This window comes from Ascochyta rabiei, chromosome 15 (assembly GCF_004011695.2).
Source record: "Ascochyta rabiei chromosome 15, complete sequence".
In the NCBI taxonomy this organism is placed as follows: Eukaryota; Fungi; Ascomycota; class Dothideomycetes; order Pleosporales; family Didymellaceae; genus Ascochyta; species Ascochyta rabiei.
Genome location: NC_082419.1, coordinates 213,048 through 231,423, shown reverse-complemented (window position 1 = coordinate 231,423; position 18,376 = coordinate 213,048). Strand labels below are relative to the sequence as shown.

The 18,376-nt window shown below is 54.8% G+C and overlaps 8 protein-coding genes across 8 annotated transcripts, besides 6 other annotated features; 4 read left to right on the top strand and 4 right to left on the bottom strand.

The window, feature by feature from the left end:
- Positions 1-562: 562 nt before the first annotated feature.
- On the top strand, positions 563-1,777 carry EKO05_0008522 (uncharacterized protein; the record flags this gene model as incomplete). Its single annotated transcript, XM_038946552.2, has 1 exon — positions 563-1,777. One exon carries the CDS (start codon positions 563-565, stop codon positions 1,775-1,777), a length of 1,215 nt encoding a protein of 404 aa, XP_038796061.2.
- A 249-nt stretch (positions 1,778-2,026) lies between these two features.
- On the bottom strand, positions 2,027-3,262 carry EKO05_0008521 (uncharacterized protein; the record flags this gene model as incomplete). Its single annotated transcript, XM_038946551.1, has 1 exon — positions 2,027-3,262. The coding sequence occupies one exon, from the start codon at positions 3,260-3,262 to the stop codon at positions 2,027-2,029; it is 1,236 nt and encodes a 411-aa protein (XP_038796060.1).
- An 803-nt stretch (positions 3,263-4,065) lies between these two features.
- EKO05_0008520 (uncharacterized protein) lies at positions 4,066-5,283 on the bottom strand (the record flags this gene model as incomplete). The annotated part of the gene is made up of 1 exon (XM_038946550.1): positions 4,066-5,283. One exon carries the CDS (start codon positions 5,281-5,283, stop codon positions 4,066-4,068), a length of 1,218 nt encoding a protein of 405 aa, XP_038796059.1.
- Positions 5,284-5,503: 220 nt separating this feature from the next.
- Positions 5,504-6,105, top strand: EKO05_0008519 (uncharacterized protein; the record flags this gene model as incomplete). Its single annotated transcript, XM_038941664.1, has 2 exons — positions 5,504-5,733; positions 5,784-6,105. The coding sequence occupies 2 exons, from the start codon at positions 5,504-5,506 to the stop codon at positions 6,103-6,105; spliced, it is 552 nt and encodes a 183-aa protein (XP_038796058.1).
- Positions 6,106-7,436: 1,331 nt separating this feature from the next.
- EKO05_0008518 (uncharacterized protein) lies at positions 7,437-9,125 on the top strand (the record flags this gene model as incomplete). The annotated part of the gene is made up of 2 exons (XM_038941789.1): positions 7,437-7,887; positions 7,987-9,125. 2 exons carry the CDS (start codon positions 7,437-7,439, stop codon positions 9,123-9,125), a joined length of 1,590 nt encoding a protein of 529 aa, XP_038796057.1.
- An 864-nt stretch (positions 9,126-9,989) lies between these two features.
- On the top strand, positions 9,990-11,043 carry EKO05_0008517 (uncharacterized protein; the record flags this gene model as incomplete). The annotated part of the gene is made up of 2 exons (XM_038941825.1): positions 9,990-10,425; positions 10,529-11,043. The coding sequence occupies 2 exons, from the start codon at positions 9,990-9,992 to the stop codon at positions 11,041-11,043; spliced, it is 951 nt and encodes a 316-aa protein (XP_038796056.1).
- Positions 10,146-10,228: a tandem repeat.
- Positions 10,459-10,501: a tandem repeat.
- Positions 10,990-11,025: a tandem repeat.
- Positions 11,044-11,494: 451 nt separating the features above from the next.
- On the bottom strand, positions 11,495-13,998 carry EKO05_0008516 (uncharacterized protein; the record flags this gene model as incomplete). Its single annotated transcript, XM_038941826.1, has 3 exons — positions 11,495-13,572; positions 13,628-13,797; positions 13,850-13,998. The coding sequence occupies 3 exons, from the start codon at positions 13,996-13,998 to the stop codon at positions 11,495-11,497; spliced, it is 2,397 nt and encodes a 798-aa protein (XP_038796055.1).
- Positions 13,999-14,593: 595 nt separating this feature from the next.
- Positions 14,594-14,662: a tandem repeat.
- Positions 14,663-15,212: 550 nt separating this feature from the next.
- On the bottom strand, positions 15,213-18,143 carry EKO05_0008515 (Protein-tyrosine-phosphatase; the record flags this gene model as incomplete). Its single annotated transcript, XM_038946549.1, has 1 exon — positions 15,213-18,143. The coding sequence occupies one exon, from the start codon at positions 18,141-18,143 to the stop codon at positions 15,213-15,215; it is 2,931 nt and encodes a 976-aa protein (XP_038796054.1).
- Positions 17,389-17,505: a tandem repeat.
- Positions 17,776-17,810: a tandem repeat.
- Positions 18,144-18,376: the final 233 nt, after the last annotated feature.

Here is an 18,376-nt window from a genome sequence, read left to right as displayed (position 1 = left end):
GCCAAAGACTAAAACAGGGTGCAAAACGTGCAAGTGAGTGCTGATCTCGGTCACCGCTTTGCACGGCCATGAAGTACTTTCGTTGCATGTTTGCACAGCGGACGGATATCTATGTTGCATTCGCTGTTCCAGGCAGCCACGTATTACCTGACGGTACTGATACTCGCCTGTTAGGATACGCAAAGTAAAGTGTGACGAAGCCAAACCTCATTGTAGACGGTGTACTACCACAGGCCGCACGTGTGACGGCTACAATCTTGACTTGACCTCTGTACGGACGTCTTTGCCTGAACGGACACCCATCACATCTCCACCCCTGTTGATCAAAGGCCAAGACATTGTCGACTTCGTGTCAGAGACTCGGTCTTTCAACGTGCCATCATTTCTGGTGCCATCGCTTCGCCTTGAGACCGCCGACGAGCACACAAGCTTCCGGTTCTTCGTAACACATGCTGGCCCTGCGCTGGCACGGAGTTCCAATTCAGTATTCTGGCAGCGTCAAGTTCTGCAAGCTGCCCATCAGCATGCCTCCGTACAACACTGCCTCGTCGCTCTTGGCGCCATGTACAGGAGGTTCTACGAGTGCACGTCGTCACACGTCGATAGCGATGTTGCGAACCAGCACTTTCAGTTCGCTCTGAGCCAGTCGAATAAAGCCATACAGCAACTAGTCAAGCAACAGACCCAGGGCGGCAGGATTGACGCAGCAGACAAGCTGACAGTCATGACTTGTTGTGTCCTGTTCGGCAGCCTGGCTAATCTGCAGGGCCAACAACAGGCAGCACTCGACCATCTCCGGAGCGGAATACGCATGCTGCGGGAGACGAGCTCACAGAGCCACGTCGACAACACGCACCCCGTCTCGTTGAGCTCGTTACGCTCCATACTCACTGGACTGGACATACAAGCACGGAGCAGCATAAACTGGTCCGACATCCCGAACTGGGAGCCCGCCTTCTCATCCCCACAAGCCTCGGACAGTGCCGACATAGACATGTCCCATCCACGGGCGCTATCCGAACTACACAGCCGCGTTGAGACCCTGCTCAACGACACCCTCGCCTTCAATCGAGGCTGCGTAGTCCGACCATGCACAGAGCGAACCAGCATACAGCACGAACACCACGCGCTAGTCTGGCGGTTCGAGCGCGTATCCCACAGCGTGAAGAAACTCAGCAGTCTCCCAGCCCCTGCAACCCCCTCGGCATCCCGCAGCCTCTCACAAACCATGCTCCTGCACCTGCAAACAAGCCACTGCCTCCGCTCCTCCATCGCCCCGCTAGCCCAGCACTTCGCCATCGCCAGCCCCCTCGCACACACACCCTACAACCCCACCACGCACTTTACAGCCATCATGTCCCACGCGGTGCACCTCCTCGCCACCACCTCGCCATCTGCGCCCGTGTACACCGCCGCGCCGGGCCCGCTCTCCGCACTGTGGCTGATAGCGACCAGCGCGCCCTCTTCGTGCGTGGCGCTGCGCAAGCGGGCCATCGAGCTCATGCTAAGCCATCCGCGGCGAGAGGGGCTGTTTGACGGGGTGCTGGCGGGGCGGATCGGGAGGGTGGCGTGGGGGCTGGAGCAGGCGGGTGCGGGAGGCGTGGATCGGATAACGGATGGGTCGGGGGAAGGGTCGGGGGATTTGATTGTTCCTGAGACGGCGAGGATGGTGGGTTTAGATGTTCATCATGAGGGGCCGTGGAGGGCTAGGGTGAGGCTCGCTGATGCGGAGCAGATGCGCAGGGGAGGGGGGACGGTGGTGTGGATTGAGTGGTAGGCGTGGGTTGGTGTGGATACGGTGGTTCAGGGTTTTACATTTGGTAGTGAGACATGAGAATGATACTGTGGGCGGCCTGCAAAGAGTGAATAGAGCAAGCGGCCCGCGTGATGATATCCTGACTGCCAGCAGTCGCATGCTTTCCGTCGTAGTCGTCGTAATGCAACATCGTATCCAACATCGTGTCCAGGCATCGTACAATCCGAGTCTCATCAATCCCCGCCAACCAACTTGCTTCCTTTCCATCTCTTAGACGCCTGTCAAGAACTGATCAAGGTCCTCGGTCCGTACTTCTCTGCCTCTCGCGGTCATCCTCCTCCCGTTGGGCGCGACAGTTGCCTGCTCGACAACCCTCCAATTCTCCCAGCTTGTACTGACTACCCGCTTCTTCGGCTGCGGTACAACGCCGACACTGACTCCACATCCAAGACTCCCGCGCTTGACCTGCATGTCAATCTTGCCTCCACAGATGCCTCGCAGCAGATGGCTGACTGGGCTGCTTTCGTCGCTCCAGACGCTGGAGTACGAGTCTGCGCCGGGGTAGAGAATGCGCGCGTGCAGAGAGACGAGCTGTGGCGGTCTGCAGGCGGTGGGAGCGGGCGTGGGGGGGAAGAGGACGCGGAGCGTGTCTGCAAGGGCTGCCAGGGCCGTCGAGGAAGTGGATTTGTCAACAGCAGGGAATGCTGTCGGTGGTTTGCTCGGCGGCGTGGCTTGCTGCAGTGGGGGATCAAGGCGCAGGCGTGTTCGAGTGGAACGGAGGCGGGGCGCGGGGTTTGCGGTGGCGCGGCACATGGAACGTACTGGGGTGCGCGCTGCGAAGGAGGATTGTGGTGTAAGGCTTAGGTCGGTGTTGGAGTCGAGGGAGGCATTGAGCGGCAGATGGGCCTCTTTGGCGCTCGTGTAGTGGCCAGAGAGGTAGACGCGGCGCGCGTGCTGGAGGAGAGACGGGTAGAGGTGGTTCAGCACCAGGACGCCGTAAGGGTAGGATAGGTAGAGCGACAGGCCCTCTGTGTCGTGTGAGGCCGTGGGCGGCGTGTCGTTTGTGCGCGCGGCTTTGCGGGCAGCGTTGCGCGCTTTGCGGCCGCGCATGTAGTCCCTGAGCTCGTCGTTGAGCATGCGACACGTGCGCAGCAAGGCGAGTGGGCCGGGCAAGTGCAGCTGCGGGCTGCCGCCACTCCACCCGTCTTGCTGGTCGAGCGCAACTTCAGGCGGTGTGGCGACGGAGAGGAGTGCAGCATCGTGGCTGCTGCGCACGAGGGGCGCGAAATCCAGGGGGAGGCCAGGCACGTCGACTTTGCGCGCTTTGTCGCGTAGGCGGTGGCCGAAGAGGGTCGTGTAGCCGGCAGAAACGGTGATGGCGTGCGGCTCGGCGAGGAGACAGTCGTAGATGTGACAACGCAGCTCGGTGGGGAGGGACAGGAAGCCGCAATACGTGTCTGCCGCTGGGGAGCATGCGGGCGCCCGTGGGGCGGCGTGGACGCGCATCTTGAAGTAGATCCGCGGGTCCAGGACGTTTGCAGGCGCTCCAAGTGCTGTCTCAGGGTGCCCAGCGCGTTATATCGACCCCAAGACGGTCTTTGAGGCAGTGGACTATGTGGATTTGGTGGAGTTCGTGGAATCCGTGGACAGCTGAACGGCAGTCTGGAACAGGCTTTGTTGTGGTTCCTCAGCTACGTGGGGGAGATAGTCCGTGTGGATTTGGTGTCGGGGTAACCAGAGCAGGCGAACCAGGGAGCGAGTCATGCGCTCGTCACCGCTTCTTCTCTTCGCTTCTGCCCACTCGCGACCTCCGTGAACGAATCAACGCGGACCCACTGCACAATCCTGTTTCAACACATGTGCACAAACGCGCTCTAGGGCTCTAGTGGGCGATCCAGTTCATTTGCAGTCCATCTCCACACGCTTTCGCGGCCTTTGCCAGCACCTTTGCGTTTCAGCTAGTCCCATCTTGACCGGAGTCGAATCCAGGGTCCATTACTCCCTCGACAGTGCCTATAGGTCTTTAGCAGTAGAGTGCACCTTACATTTCACTCCCTTAACACTGTCTATAGGTCTTCAGCAGTAGAGTGCACCTCTCACATTTCACTCCCTCAACACTGCCTATAGGTCTTTAGCAGTAGAGTGCACCTCTCACATTTCACTCCCTCAACACTGCCTATAGGTCTTCAGCAGTAGTGTGCAAAGGACCAAAAACGTCTAGAAAGATCCACAGGCTGTTGGACGCTTATGAGCTTGAGGTACTTCTACAAGGCTGCCCAGTGCCTCCCAAAACTCAGAGAGACCGTACGCTAGTCCTCCTCGCTGTCTTCTTGTCTCTGCTGCTCAGCCAGCCTCTGCGCCTCCTGCCACTGCATGGCAAACTCGCGCATCATGCCCTCCCCACCGCTGCCGGCATCCACGACATCTTTGGGCAGCTTGTGTGCGCTATACTGTGGTGTTGTGAATCCATAGGCCTCCGGGTCGTCCCTCCGCACCAGCCGGAACTCTGGCTGCCAAATCTCCTCGATATCATCTTCATCAGACTCGTCGGAGCCGCTCGCACTTGCAATATCATCCAGGTCGTCCAGAGACACCACGGTAGGACCACCGGCCGCTGCAATGGGGATGCGCACCACTTCCTCGGCCTCGTTCGTGTCGCTGGCCTGAGGCACCTCCATCGTGAGAAGCTCCATCCACGAGAAGAGCAGAGGGTCTGTCCGCACAGCCCATGGGTTGAAGTCGACAACCCACACTCGGTCGTGTGGCGGCGGAACGTATACATCGAAGGTGAAGTTGGGGTCGGGGAACGTGTCTCGCAGTTTGGAGTCGAACAAGTCTTGTATCGTCTGTCGCAGCTTGTCTTGCATGTTGAAGAGAAAGTCGAAGTGGTTCAGGTCTCTCTGACACAACGCGATGAGCTGTCGATTCCGCACAAAGCACCTGAACTCGACACTCGGGTTGAGGTTGATCCACTTCCGCAGAACGAGGTGGTATGCTATCTCTGGGTCTGGCGAAGTCAGCTGGTCGGCCGTGTCGTCAAAGGCATGCGCCAGATCGTGGGTGACAAAGTCACTGCTCTGAAGCAGCAGGTAGATGTCGTTCGGTGTTGAACACTCCATGCTGTTCGTAGCAGCGATCCATGTTGCATCTTTCGGCGCGCTCCAGTTCAGCTTTGGCGCGACTTTGCCGCCCAGCTCTTCTATCGTTCTCTCGATAGCTTCGTGGGTGTCGCGCCAGTGGACGCTAGGGTCTGCATCCTCTTCCTCGCCGCCCTCGTTGTTGTCTGCGCCAGAGAAGATGCCGCTGTCGTCGTCGGACCATGTGGGATTGTCGCTGTCTTCCGGAGGCAGCACAATGCCATCGGAGCGGAGGTAGTCGAGGAAGGCTGCTGGAAGGGGCACGAGGCGCGCCTTCGGTGTCACTGCGCGGTATTTTGGGTGCCAGTTGTGGTAGGAGCAGTTGAGGATGTGCTTCTTGGTCACCGGTGGGAAAGGCAGCTCGGTGAGCTCCTGCTCTTGAGCGCTCATGGTGGGTGGTGGGATGGACGGCGAACTGACAGGCAAGCGCCGCGATATGTGGGCTTCATCTTGTGTGAGTCGTCCTTTGGTTCACAACGGAAATCTTTGGCGGGGCAAGTGTCGGCAGCTTGGAACTTGGAAGCATAGGCGGCCCCACCTCCGAACACTCCTCCGCATCTTCTTCCTAGGTACGCGAACGATTGCACGCTCGACCACCAACATTGACATCATGGCCGACAACGTTGGACTTACGACACCGAGAGGTAGCGGCACCTCCGGATACGTCCAGAAGAATCGCTCACTGCTCAGACCCCGTGACAAGGTCGCGCCGTACCAGAAAGACTTGGATCATGCACGACACCGACCGCGACAGCCAGACGCAGACATTCTCGAGCATGAGGCTAAGCGCGACATCGAAGTCAAGGTGTTCGAGCTGCGCGACAAGCTTGAAGAGGAAGGGTATGTCTGTTCGTTATTGTAGGCAGCATGTACACTCTAACCCTGCACAGTGTCGATGAAGACGACATCGACGACCAATGCGAGGCTCTGCGCAGAAAGCTCGACCAGGAACGAAAAGACGGAAAAGACCTCGGCCCCAACGCAAAGCGACTGAAGTCACATCAAGTCCACGACTTGGCAAAGGCAAAGGCAGAAGAAAGCGACAGGATGAGGAAGGCGTTGGGCATAAGCGAGGATTATGAAGAAGGCAGTCATTGGCGGAAGCAAGAAGAGCGCCTGCGGGATTCTTTGGCGAAGAGAGAAGCCGAGGACGAAGAGAAGGCTGAGAGAGCAAGGGAGGCTCGCAGATACAACGAGAACGATTCAGACTGAGCTGAACCGGGTGAGGCCTTGCTTGTATCCCTCAGTTCGAGGTTACATGCTTTACGCCGACACGAGATCAGTACTGAGCGCTGTATTCCAAGCGAGACTACGCGAGCAGCTGGCTGGCTAGCCAGTAACGTGACTGTGCTTTGCAGTCATCCTGACTGACCAGCATGAACCCTGGCGAGCGAGCTCGAAAGTCAGAACAGCCAAGAGGTTAGCATTATATTTTCGCTCGAAGCCAGAATAGCCAAGAGGTTAGCATTATATTTTCGCTCGAAGCCAGAATAGCCAAGAGGTTAGCATTATATTTTACATCGTAGTGTATCAATGGCTGATTCGGTGTAGACACTGCAACCCAAATCGCGTCGCTGTCATGATGCTCGACCGTATAATGAGAACTGGTGCACAACGTTCGTACCTGTCACATTGCTCGGGAATTGACTTGACAAGCAGAGGGTTGAAGTGTTCACCAACGACATTGAGCAACGAGGTTTGCGGATACCTTTGCGCAGGTGCTAGGGTACTTTGCATATCGGTTTGCAGTTTCTTAATGATAGCAGATCATGTACCCTACTGCAGGAACCTTTCGAATCGAGTGGATCGACAGATTCACCGGCACTGATTGCCACGAGTGCGCAGTCTTTCTGAGCCAAATGTGCAGATGCGCTTGCCATGATTAGGATATTGAGGACACGGACAGCTCCACAAGGCCCGTTCAGCCTTGTCGCGCACTGTCTGGAAGCATCGTTGCTGGCGCGTTGTTATCGACAACGGAGCACGAATGCCACCACTCCAGCTTTTGCCGTCGTCGATCTCTCTTCTATACCTTCTATCATCTTGCTGCATAATCGACTGTCTGAAAAAACGCTGCATCCTGTACTGATATTTCCAGCAAGCTTTGTTCATTTGCAAAGCACTATCCAGATCTAGGATGCGTTCCTGCACATCGCCAACCCATGTCGGTGTCGGTGGCCTAGAGTAGGCTTGCGTTCTCCACGTGCTGCATTCTACACCCTGACTGGACAACGTGGAGCAACCCGCCAAGTTCGCCTTTGGGTTGAATTGTCGGCGGCACACCTTGGCCATGGCACCACTGCGACGCTCTCCTCTATGGATACTGAAACCAAGCGCTCCTCACAATGCGCTCTTGTCACCCATGCGGGCGTCGCAGCCATATTTTCTTGGAGGAGGCTGTAGCGTTACCAATCTGCACATGCAATACGTGGTTGCTCTGATTGGCCGGCATTTCAAAAAAACCATACTACGGCTATCGTGGTGTATAAACTGCGTCTCCGCATTTCGGTTTATTGCTACTGTCTGTAGCACATCACACCGACATGGCCAGATTCCAACCCATTGCGGTCATCCGCGAGACATGGATGATCTACACACCCATCGAGCGGCGGAATATAGCCATGTACATCGCTGGAATTATGATGTATAAGTTTGGACTCGAAGCATTCAACGGCTCGGTTATCGCTCTTGCAACAAATCGGTATGACGAACTCGAGAAACGAACACACATATCGATCACGTTCCAGCGTGTGGGTATCCTGACCGGACTCAACCAGGCATTCCAGTGCGTCGGATCGATCTTGATAGCTCCACTGATCAAGAGATATCCGACGAAGAACGTTCTGGCTTGCGCCATCCTGATATTCGGAGTGATGAGCAGCACACTCCTGATACTGGATGCAGCGACTGGTGGCAGGTTCGTACCGACTGGACATCCCAAGGGGGACTTCAGCTACTATGGAGACTACAATACCGACGGCATGATCCCTATCTGTAAGCCATCCTACTCATGTTCCAACTTACAACTGCAACAACGTCGAGCGTCGTTCCAGACTCTAGTCAATAAGACTTACACATGCTGACAACCAACAGACTGTGTTTGCGGTGTAGTCTACGGCATGGTAGAGCTCATTCGACGAGTCATTCCCCGCGATCTCGTGGGCGGCAACGTCCAGAAATTGCGACGCATCGACTCGCTCGTCCACATCTTTTACGAAGTCTCTGGCACAGCAGGCGCTTTCTGCACAGCGCTTGCTCTCATCCCGCATCTCGGCAACAACTTCTCTTTCATCATCACACCAATCTTCTTCGCCGCGGCATCGTTCCTCTGGTTCTTCATTCAAGAAGCAGCGCCCCAAGCTGAAGGTTTGGTCCTTGAGGGCCAGCCAGCCTACGTCAAGGCGGTTGGAAGTGGCTTCTATCTGTTCTTCGAATCGATCTGGACCGGCGGCAAGATCATCTTCACTCACAGAAAATTCATGTGGTTGCTTCCTGGGTACGCAATCGCCCTCTACGGCCATCGATACCTCGAGAACGCCATCGCTCCTGCTGTCGCCCGTCGATACCTTGGAAACTCAGCCTGGGCACAGATTATGGTTGGCGGTTCGAACTTCGGCGAGCTGCTAGGTGCACTGTTCGTCTTCATGTTCACAAACCTTGTGCAGACGCCCATGCCCTGGCTACGTCTTGACGCACTGGCTCTCCTTATCGTCTGGTACCTCCCGTTCTGGCACCCCCCTAGAGGCGATGTAGGGCAGGCGTGGATTGTTGCAGCCACTTTCCTCCCCATCAGCTTCGGCTGGGCTGCTGGTGACGTTTCTCTCGCCGCCTATATCCAAGCTTCTCTTGCGCGCATCGAGTCGGACACCAAAAACGTATCAGCACTCGGCGCTGTTATGGCCTTCCTTTACAGTGCCTATATCGTCACGTACGCCATCGCATCGGTGTGCTTAGGCACATACATCGACCGAGTGTCTGACGCGAACAACGACCAGATCCAGCCTGCTATACGGAATGTAGCAGGTATCCAATTCACCATTATCGCCGTGCTTGTCATGACGAGTACCTTCATACCCAAAGGCGCTTTTGCCCTCAACCCTCAGATGCTCAGCGATGAGGCGCTAGATACAGATCTCGAAGATGAAGATCTAGAATACGTGCCTGGTGGGCACTCGAAGAATAAGAACAGCCATGAGAGTCATGAGATGGTCAGCAGAGTGAGCACGATGTAGGGGCTACCACGTACAATCTACTTGATTAGCAATGCGTCTCGATTTCTAACGTTGACGCAATTATTCCCCTATCAACGAGCCTCTATGAAGCCTTGGTCTTATCATGCATAGCCCTGAATGGTGTTATCTGCCACCAGCTAGCATCATCAGCCTAATGTATAACTCTAGCTCTCATGTCACACGTGCCGAAACCCACTAAGCCTATTGCTCTTCGCCCCTCGCCAGACATGCTGTTTCTGCATTCTTGTCACTTCACCGCCTGGGCAATAGCCGTCAATCTGGGGCTCCGCCCGTCGTCTTCGGGAGCTAGGAACGACGCTCCACCCAGGTAACTTCCACCCGATCTCCTGCCTTGCCGCACCTAGTGGCAACCTTCCACAATAGAGCCAGGCCCGTTTCTGCATTCTTACAGTGCTCAACTGGGCTGATCAGCCATCCCATAGCGCTTCTGACAGCGATCCTGCGCGGCGTTACTGAGCCTTGGCGCTACACGTGGGTCTGGGAGTGAATGCGGTTGGTCGGAGCGGGCAACATCGCGGAGCACCTCAACGGCGAGCAGTGCCAAGCCGAAGCTTCGACACATGTGCCCGGGGGGTAATAGGAAGGGTTGCGAGAGCCACCTTTGCTTTTAATGTGACGGCTGGTCAGATAGATACTGGCGATATCGGTATCTCACAAGTCGTGAAGTGCATCTAATCAACAACCTTCGTCTTTCTTACCAATGACAGCAAAAGAGCTGTCTCAAACGTGTCTGCGAATACAACAGACGTTGCGGGCATAAATAGATCGCAAAACAACTGAACATTGATTGCATCACTCACTACTGGACCGGCTGTTCCCACATGCCATAGCCGGTTCTCCACCATGCAACCCTATCCAGCCCAACACCAGGCGGATACCGACACCCACTCACATCGCGGTCCATTGAGCAGAACATGGCCGCAATTGTTCAAGAAGAGAAGGAGATACAGTCCCGTACGCGAAAGCGCGCAGTCACAAGCACATCCTGTGCAACGAGTTCAACAAGCCCAGCAACCACCACCACAGCAACAACAACAATATGTCCAGATGCAACCACAACCACAACCACCACCACAGCCGCAGATTCAGACATCTGTCCCAATTCGGCCAATCAAGCGTCCCTCTGTTTCGAGCCAGAGTATCCGCAGCCCAAGTCTGGCAGCTGACACCGCAAGTACGATATCCACAATCAGCGAGGTATCGACCCAGCCACCACAACCAACAAAGCGTGTGCCAATCGCTCGCCGCACATCCTCGATAGCAACGACAGACAGCAACGGTACAGTGTCTCCCTTCCTCGATACTACCTTCCTTGTTGTTGTTGTTGTTGTTGTTGTTGTTGTTGTTGTTGTTGTCAGAGCTCCAACTAACAACCACCGCAGCAGCAGGCGGCGTAACAACCCCGCAAGCCGACCTCCTGGCCTCGAAATCAAACTACGAGCTCATCTCGTCAGGCCAGCATCTCGAAATGGGCATGCACTTCAGCACCGCCATGGCGACGGGCGTCATGATGAAGCGCGCCACGCACCGCGCGGCTGAGCAAGCGCGGCGCGACCGCATGAAAACCGCAATGGTGGACCTCGCCGAGTTCCTGCTGGACGGCGAAGTTACGTTTGGGAGTGGGACGACGTGTTTTGTCGTTATGCGAGGCGATGGGAAAGAAGGCGGTGCTGATGGGGATAAGGGGAGTATCTTCAGTGAGACGAGTGGGATGAGCGGCTTGTCTGGGTTGAGTGAGGGGAGTGGGAAGGGGAAGCCGGGGGAGAAGAAGACAGTGAATAAAGCGAGGTTGATTGAGATGGCGCTTGAGAAGATGAGGGCGCAGGAGAAGGAAATCGGGCTGTTGAGGAAGGAGATTGAGGATTTGAGATGTGGGGATAAAATGGATGAGACCTGAGAGCAGGAGCTTGAGAGGAGGTGCGAGAGAAGGGTTGTGCAGCGTCTAGCGTGCATTTTCAAGATATCCATTCATGTCATGCCTTTCGGTAATAGAGGGAGAGTAGCCAGGATAGCATTTGAGCATACGTTAGGCAGATCCGCCTCCACTCCGACACGTTTGTTCAGAAAGTGCCTGAAATGATCTAGCCCTGTACGTGCTTCCGCGACCAGCGGGCTCATCCTCATGCATTCAGATAAGCCACTAACCTGGCGATCAGCGCTGTGCAGCCGTTGTGGCTTGACGACATTTCGTTCCTGCATGCACTTTAGCTTGGCAAGCTCCAGGAAGGTCCCCGTTGCGAAGCTAACACGGACACGCGTCATCGCGTCAACGGAGGGTTTTCCGTGAAGGGCGGGTTCAGACCAGCTTGCTTGTATCGGTAGCGTGCTGATGCTTGACACAATGCAACTCAAGCCAGCAGAGCAAATAGCAGATACGTCTTCTTCGTGTACTCCACAGCGTTCTTCCTCAGCCTCTGGACTGCGGCTTCGTCTAGATCTGCCACATCGGCTTTTCTGATCAAGTCATCCGTGGTTTGTGAGGATTTGGTATCAACACTGAAGAAGCGCTGCATGTACAGCGCATCGAATAGCAGTTGCTTCAACCTTTGATCTGTGATTTTGTCGTCTGGAGTGGAGGCTGACGCATTGATGACGCTGGCGTCGGTGTCTTTCTCCTGGCCGCCAGCTTCATTTGACACTTCACCCTCTGCAGCAGCTTTGGCTTCCTTCTGCGGCTTGGAGTTCTTGATAGTTTCAACATGCTTTTCTAGAAGGCGAACAACGTCAGTGGACATTTTGCTTTTAACGACCGCGACACAAGCAGGAGCCCAGAGATCGCTGCCCATGCGCGCCATGGCTTTGTTCAGCTCTCGTAAAAACCTGAAGGTACCGGGCGAAGGCTGGCTCGGTAACGGTGGATGCCCTTCCCATAAGATGTGTGTTCGAGAAATATCCTTTATCGAAGTGGCAAGAGAAGCCTCGTACGCCGTCAGCGTCAGCTCGGCGACACGTGCAGCGAGTGTCGTATGTAGAGGTTTCAGAATGTCTGGCGTGAATGGCGTTGGGAACGGCGAAGACCTTTCCTGGAGGCGCAGACGCGGTATTCGATCGCCAAACTCGCGAATGACTCGAAGAATGAACACAGCCCTCCGCAAAGCCATATCCTCCCCATACTCAGGCACGCTCTGCGCAATTTGAGATAGGCCTTTGCCCAGATTTTGTAATGAATCACCAAGCGCTTCTTGCGTGACATCCTCCAGCAGTCGGGGATCGTCTGCGCTGAGCAGTGTCTGTTTTGACTCGCCCAGATCGTCATCTGGATCTTCCTCAATATCATCTGCAAAAGTATCATCCCATCGCGCTTCCTTCATGCTTTTCACGATGCCTTTGACTTCCAGGACAGAATCCATCCATTTGTCGAAAGCAGCCGTCACACCAAGAGTGGCTTGGTCTCGTCCCTGATACGTGTTGAGTGTAGTCGTTTTAAAAGTCTGCGCACCGTTGCTCAAATCCTTGCCGTTTGCTGTATTGTTCCACAGCGACATGCCAGGTGTGTCATCCGTAGCAGGCAGTGCGTCCAGACCCACTGTAAGTTCGGATAGCACGCCTTGCAATGCTTGTGTACGCGCTCGCACAATCGCCTCCAGCTTTTCGTTCATTGTGTCACGCAAATCATCCAGGACGTTTGCAAATTTGACCCCTGTCATTCGCGGACCGGATAACATCCAGGTCTCGATCAACTCCTGTCGCAGGCTTGCTACCTCTGCCAACCGAACCTCATCTTGGAGAGCAATTTTGACTTCTTTCATAAAGGCTGCGATTGTGTCTTTCGACCAACGGTACAATATCTTCTCTGCCTCTGGTCGCTGAAGCTCGTCGTGGCGCGGCCAAGGGGTATAGTTCCGCACTTCATCGCCAATCCAACGGTCATGCACGTCCAAATTCAACTCATAGAGACCACGCACTTCTGAATCCTGGATCAAAGGGTGCGCCTTTAGCTTCGCGAGAGCTTCAGCCAGACGCCGAGGAAAGATCGTTTGGGTGTCCTGGCAAGTCTGGATGCACAGTCGAAGAGCGTTGATGCCCCGCGTGGCAAGCTCGTCTCCACCCTTCTTTATCTCGTTCACCATCTTTTCTTTGCGCACTTTGTGGAAGTGCTTCAAGACATCAGACGGTGCAGAGCTCGTTGCCAAAGCGTATGCGCACATGCTTTCCACTAAGCTCGCAGATCCGCCAGTTGTGCTCGCCAATTGCCGATCGATTCTGCGCAGTAGTTTCCTGCGCGCTGAGAGTAACTTCTCCCAGAGCTGGTCCACAATCGGCGGTTTACTCTCCGATTGACTGAGAGCCTTGTGTACGAGTCGAGAGATTACGAGGACCTTTGCGATGAGCAGGTGCTGGTCGTCCTTCCTCAAGAGTCGTGTTTGGACTGTGGGCGAATTTCGTAGGACTGAAAGCTGGGATGCAAATGTATACCGCTCGACATCTGCAGACCCACATCAACAATGAATCCTCTCATCTGCAATGTACCAAAGACTGACCACTGCCTCTTGTATGTGTATCCATCTTGAGCGCGTTCCCAGAAATCCTGTCCAAGACTCTTGAGTTACAGTTCTGGCCTATGCGTCCAAGATTCGATTCGACCTGTTCCATCTGACTTTCCATATCGATAATCGTTTCGGCAGTGTCGAGGAGGTTACGGTAACTCGTACTATAAGAGAGTCAGCTAGCTCTAGCTTGAATATCCATCAACATGTTCGTACCCTACGAGCGACCTTAGCTTGTCGCGATTGTCATCGGCCGTGCTGCGGAGCTGTTGTTCGAGCTTCCGCACCGTTGGAATCGGGTATTGAAAGGCATCCTCCCACGACTGGAATGTCCGAGGATCTGGCGCCTCAGTCGTCATGGCCATTGTTACTCTTCGTGGTGACGTTCAATGCGAACGACGTCGGGCGACGTGTACGTTCGAGGTTCACGATGCTCGGCACTAGCGCGGTTTAGTCATGACTGCATCTTGGTCTCGAACGCGAAATCATAATGCTCCACTCTACCATTAGGTTCCACCCAGACTTCAGATTGATGTCCGTCCCACCCAAGAACATCTGGCATGTCTCCTGGAAATTGAAAAAGTGTATTGGGTACTTACCCTCGAACAAGACCAACAAGCCTGCTGCTCCGCTCATGTTTGCTCAGCTACCCTGCTTGTGAAACTGTAGCAGCCCTGGGAGCCTGCTACGTCTATTGTTGTTTTGCTTTACTGTGTCACATGGACAACCGAAAAATTTCAGAGGAAATGATGCTTCACTGTTCGCTTGACCGACGAGGTAGCTGGTTGCTTTCACTGATCCATGTTGACTTTGTATAATCTGACTCCAGGTACGACTACTCGTTGATAGCAATAAGCTAAAATGAAAGCAAGGCTTTGCAAAAATATCACTCTGTAATCACGTAGCCATCTTCAGCCGCAAGCCAGGATCGACTACTAAGAGAACAACAGCACCTGTAGTACCCACACCCATACCCGTACCCGCACCATATCCTCATCCGACCCCCCCCCCCCCCCCCCCCCACACCCCAGCCCAGCCCAACAAAAGCGAAAAAAAAAACACCCCCAACTACACACCCGCCCCTCTTCCGCAGATTCCAGCCTATCTCCCAGCTCTCCACACGTCTACAGAAAAAAACGCTTTGACCACACTCCCGTTACCGTTCCACAATCGACTGCTCAGCTCCTGCACAGCTGCTCTACTAGACCATTCGATTCGTTCCTCGTTGCTTTCTACGTCCTGCGTCCTGACATACATGCCGTCGCAGCTATAGGCTAGAGTGTTGAGAGACAGGCTATTGACGACGCTGTTCATCAGCGATAACGATAATGGCAACGACAATGAGGAAGAGCGTGTCCAACAAGTACTTTGTTCTCATCAAGGAGAACATGTACCTAAATGCGGTTATTAAATCTACTGACTTACAAACACTACTCTAACCTTAGGTTTAGAGTTATAAACCATTTTTGCCCAAACGCCATGAGTTGGATATCGTAACGACATTCATGCTGTGGATACGCTTTTGCACCATGTCTTGAACGTCACCCTATGCATCATACCTGTATAACATCAGTCCTCACTACACGAATTCCAGATCTCTATTATCATCATCATCCTCGCCCTCGGCGTCGACATCATCGCCTCGCAGTGGCAGGGGCAGCTTGACGCGGACCTTCTCGTAGACGTCCTGGTACTTGCGCGTCTCAGCGACGTTGTTGTGGTGCTCGAACACCTTAATCATGAGGCCGCACGCGACCGCCATCCAGAGCGGTCTGTTGCTCTGCTTGGCGTGTTGGCGCACGGCGTTTGCGGCTGAGGAGGACTTGTCGGTGACGGGCTCGATGAAGAAGCGTGCTGTGAAGTAGCATAGCGCCATGACGACGAATTCACGGTTGTGCGTGCGCTTGAAGAGGTCGTGTGATTTTTGGGTGGCGTTGTTCATCAGCGTCTTCAGGCGGTTGATGGATGGGTCGAGCGTTGAGAGGGCGTTGATGAGACTGTATGCCATGCGGACGTACTGGCTTGGGTGGTCTTCGCAGGCTGATCGTAGTTGTACAAGCAGCGTGCCGACGTTCTGGTGATCTGGATGGGCGGGATCCCTTGCAATGAGCAAGCGATTCAGCGCTGCGAGGATCCCAAAATCACTTGATAACGTCGGTGCCGAGCTTTTGCTGGCAATCACAAACGCATCCGAAGAGTAGGTGGCCAGCGCAGAGTCGAAGTAACCATTCGTCTGATCGATGATGGCCTCCAGATACGACAGCGATTGGCTGTATTGTTGCTGATCGGTATAAGGGGGTCTCGCTGCTCGCCTTGTGAGTGTGGCCACAGCGTCTTTGGCTATTGCTTGTTCCTCTCGGTGGGTCGCTATAAGCCCAAGGGTGAACGTAGCGTGCCAATCTAACATCTTGCGCCATTGTGTTTGTGCACACGCAGTCGAAATGGAGATATCGTAGGGAGATTGCTTGCGCAGAGAGTCTTTGGTTCGAGAACGCGCTTCCTGGACTAGTTGGAGTGCCTTCTCATGTACACCCTGGTCTAGAGCACATATGTGGAAACACAGAGCCTTGACGTCTTCTCGGGGCAGCCATGCGAAGACCAGCTCATCACGGCCCTCGCTGTTCTTCCTGAAGATCCCACCAGTGTCCGTGGTCAAGCTGCCACCAGGCGTTCGATCCAGCAGAACGGTGAAGACGCCATCCTCGGTTCCAAGACCATCATCATTCTCGTCTGCGGTGGCTTGTATCAATGCCGTCGACTTCGCGCTGTCAGGAGCGTTCTGGTGTACGCCGCACGCAAGGTCAATGACACTGAAAAGCGTGCCAAACGACCCCCGCTGTTTCGCAGACATCGTAGACTGCAAGCTCCGAGCTGCTGCAATGGCTCGCTGAACTTCCCCTATACGGTCCTGAGCACTGGATCGCAGATGGACCATCGCCTCTAGCGCGTTGCAGGCGAAAGCTATTGCCACGTCACCACGCTTTTCTGCATAAGCCAATATGGCATGCAGGTGCTGCAGCGCAGATATTGCTTCGACGCGATCGGGGCTTTGCAGCAGCAGCGAAACCTTCAAAAACCGGAATGCATACACCCAGGCAAGCTGTTGGAAAGTCTCGGCCTCTGATATGTGCTTGTCGAGAGCCTTGAAGGCAGCGCGGTGATTCGTCTTGAACTGATAACGAGCTTGAAGGTGTAGCATGCTGTACCTGAGATCTTGAAGGCGACAGCGAGCGCAAAGAGAAATACCCTTCGATAAGATCTCATCGATCTCGGTATTATCTGTCTCCTCGATGAGCAGGCTTGCGTATCTCAGGCGTAGCTTGGCCTCGTCACGCGGTTGCATGTTGTAGTTTCTTAACACAGTATCCATGCAACCCATTGCAGTCGACATGAGCTTGTGGTACTGCTGGATGTCGCCATCCCTCCTCTGCCGTGCAATCACAGATCCCATGCCACGCGCTGCAGCGATGTATTCGTCTGCTGCTGATAACAGCATAACGGAGAGATCGGCTGGTAACGCTTTATTTGGGACTTGAGCCTGAGCGGTCTTTGTGGGAGACGTGAGTTGATGTGACGGAGGTCTTGGTATGACGACCTTGGGGTGGGATCTTGGCTGTGACGATGTCTGCGCTGACGGCGTATGCTGTGTTGGCGTGGTCTGGATGGGTTTCGACAGCGTATGCGACTGCGAGGAAGTGCGTTTGGGCGTGATCTGGACTTGCACCTGTGGTTGAGGGCGGTGCTGCTGGTGCTGCTGTGCTTGAGTTGGTGCCTGGGTTGGTGCCTGAGTTGGTGCCTGAGTTGGTGCCTGAGTTGGTGCCCGAGCTGGAGCTCGAACCTGAGCTGGAGCTGGAGCTGGAGCTTGAGATTGAACCGGCGTATGCAAATGTCTCTGCTGCGGGCGCTGCGCAGGCTCACGGTGAGACGCCGTCTGTTGTACTGAACTCGACACAGGCAGAGCAGGAGCTTGCTGCATGCTTTGCCTTCGATACATATCTTGACTGCCGTCCATCTGCGAGATTCCAGCATTGCTTGTGCGCTGTACCGGCATCTGCACCTGTCTTATGTTTGGGCTGGACAGCTGCGGACTGGACATTTGAGGGTAGGGCATTGCGGTCGGGGCTCGCTGAGGTATCATGACCTGTGGTTGTGGTTGTGGTCGAGGCTGCGGTAGTGGCGCTTGTCGGTACTGCGTTTGCTGCTGTGGCGGCTGCTGGTACTGCGGCTGCTGGTATGGTTGCTGCTGGTACTGTTGCTGCGGCGAGTACGTTTGCTGAGGCATTGGCATGTACTGCTGGCTCTGTGGTCGCGGTATGACCACCTGAGGTTGTCTTTGCTGCTGCTGATGCTGCGCATACCCATGGTGCATCTGCATTTGTGGCAGCGGGTACTGCTGGGGGTACTGCGGTGGTTGGCCATATTGCTGGTAGCCATTCTGTGGTTGTGGCGGAGTGTACGGGACGTTTGGGCCATTGGGATAGCCGTATTGCTGGTTGTACCGTGGATCCATTGTTCTAATTTGAGTTCTAGCGCGGTGCGATCACCAGGCATTGTGATATGTCATGACATCGTGAGTATTGGTGGTGTGGAGAAAGTATCAACGGCTGTCGCGATGTTCAACGAGCAGGCGCGCCTCGCGCAGTCACATGCGATTGGTCCATGACACGCGCGCGTCTGAGGATTACTTGATTCATGATGGGCCGAGGCATGTACCATTTTTGTACCTCGACCAACGACATTTTC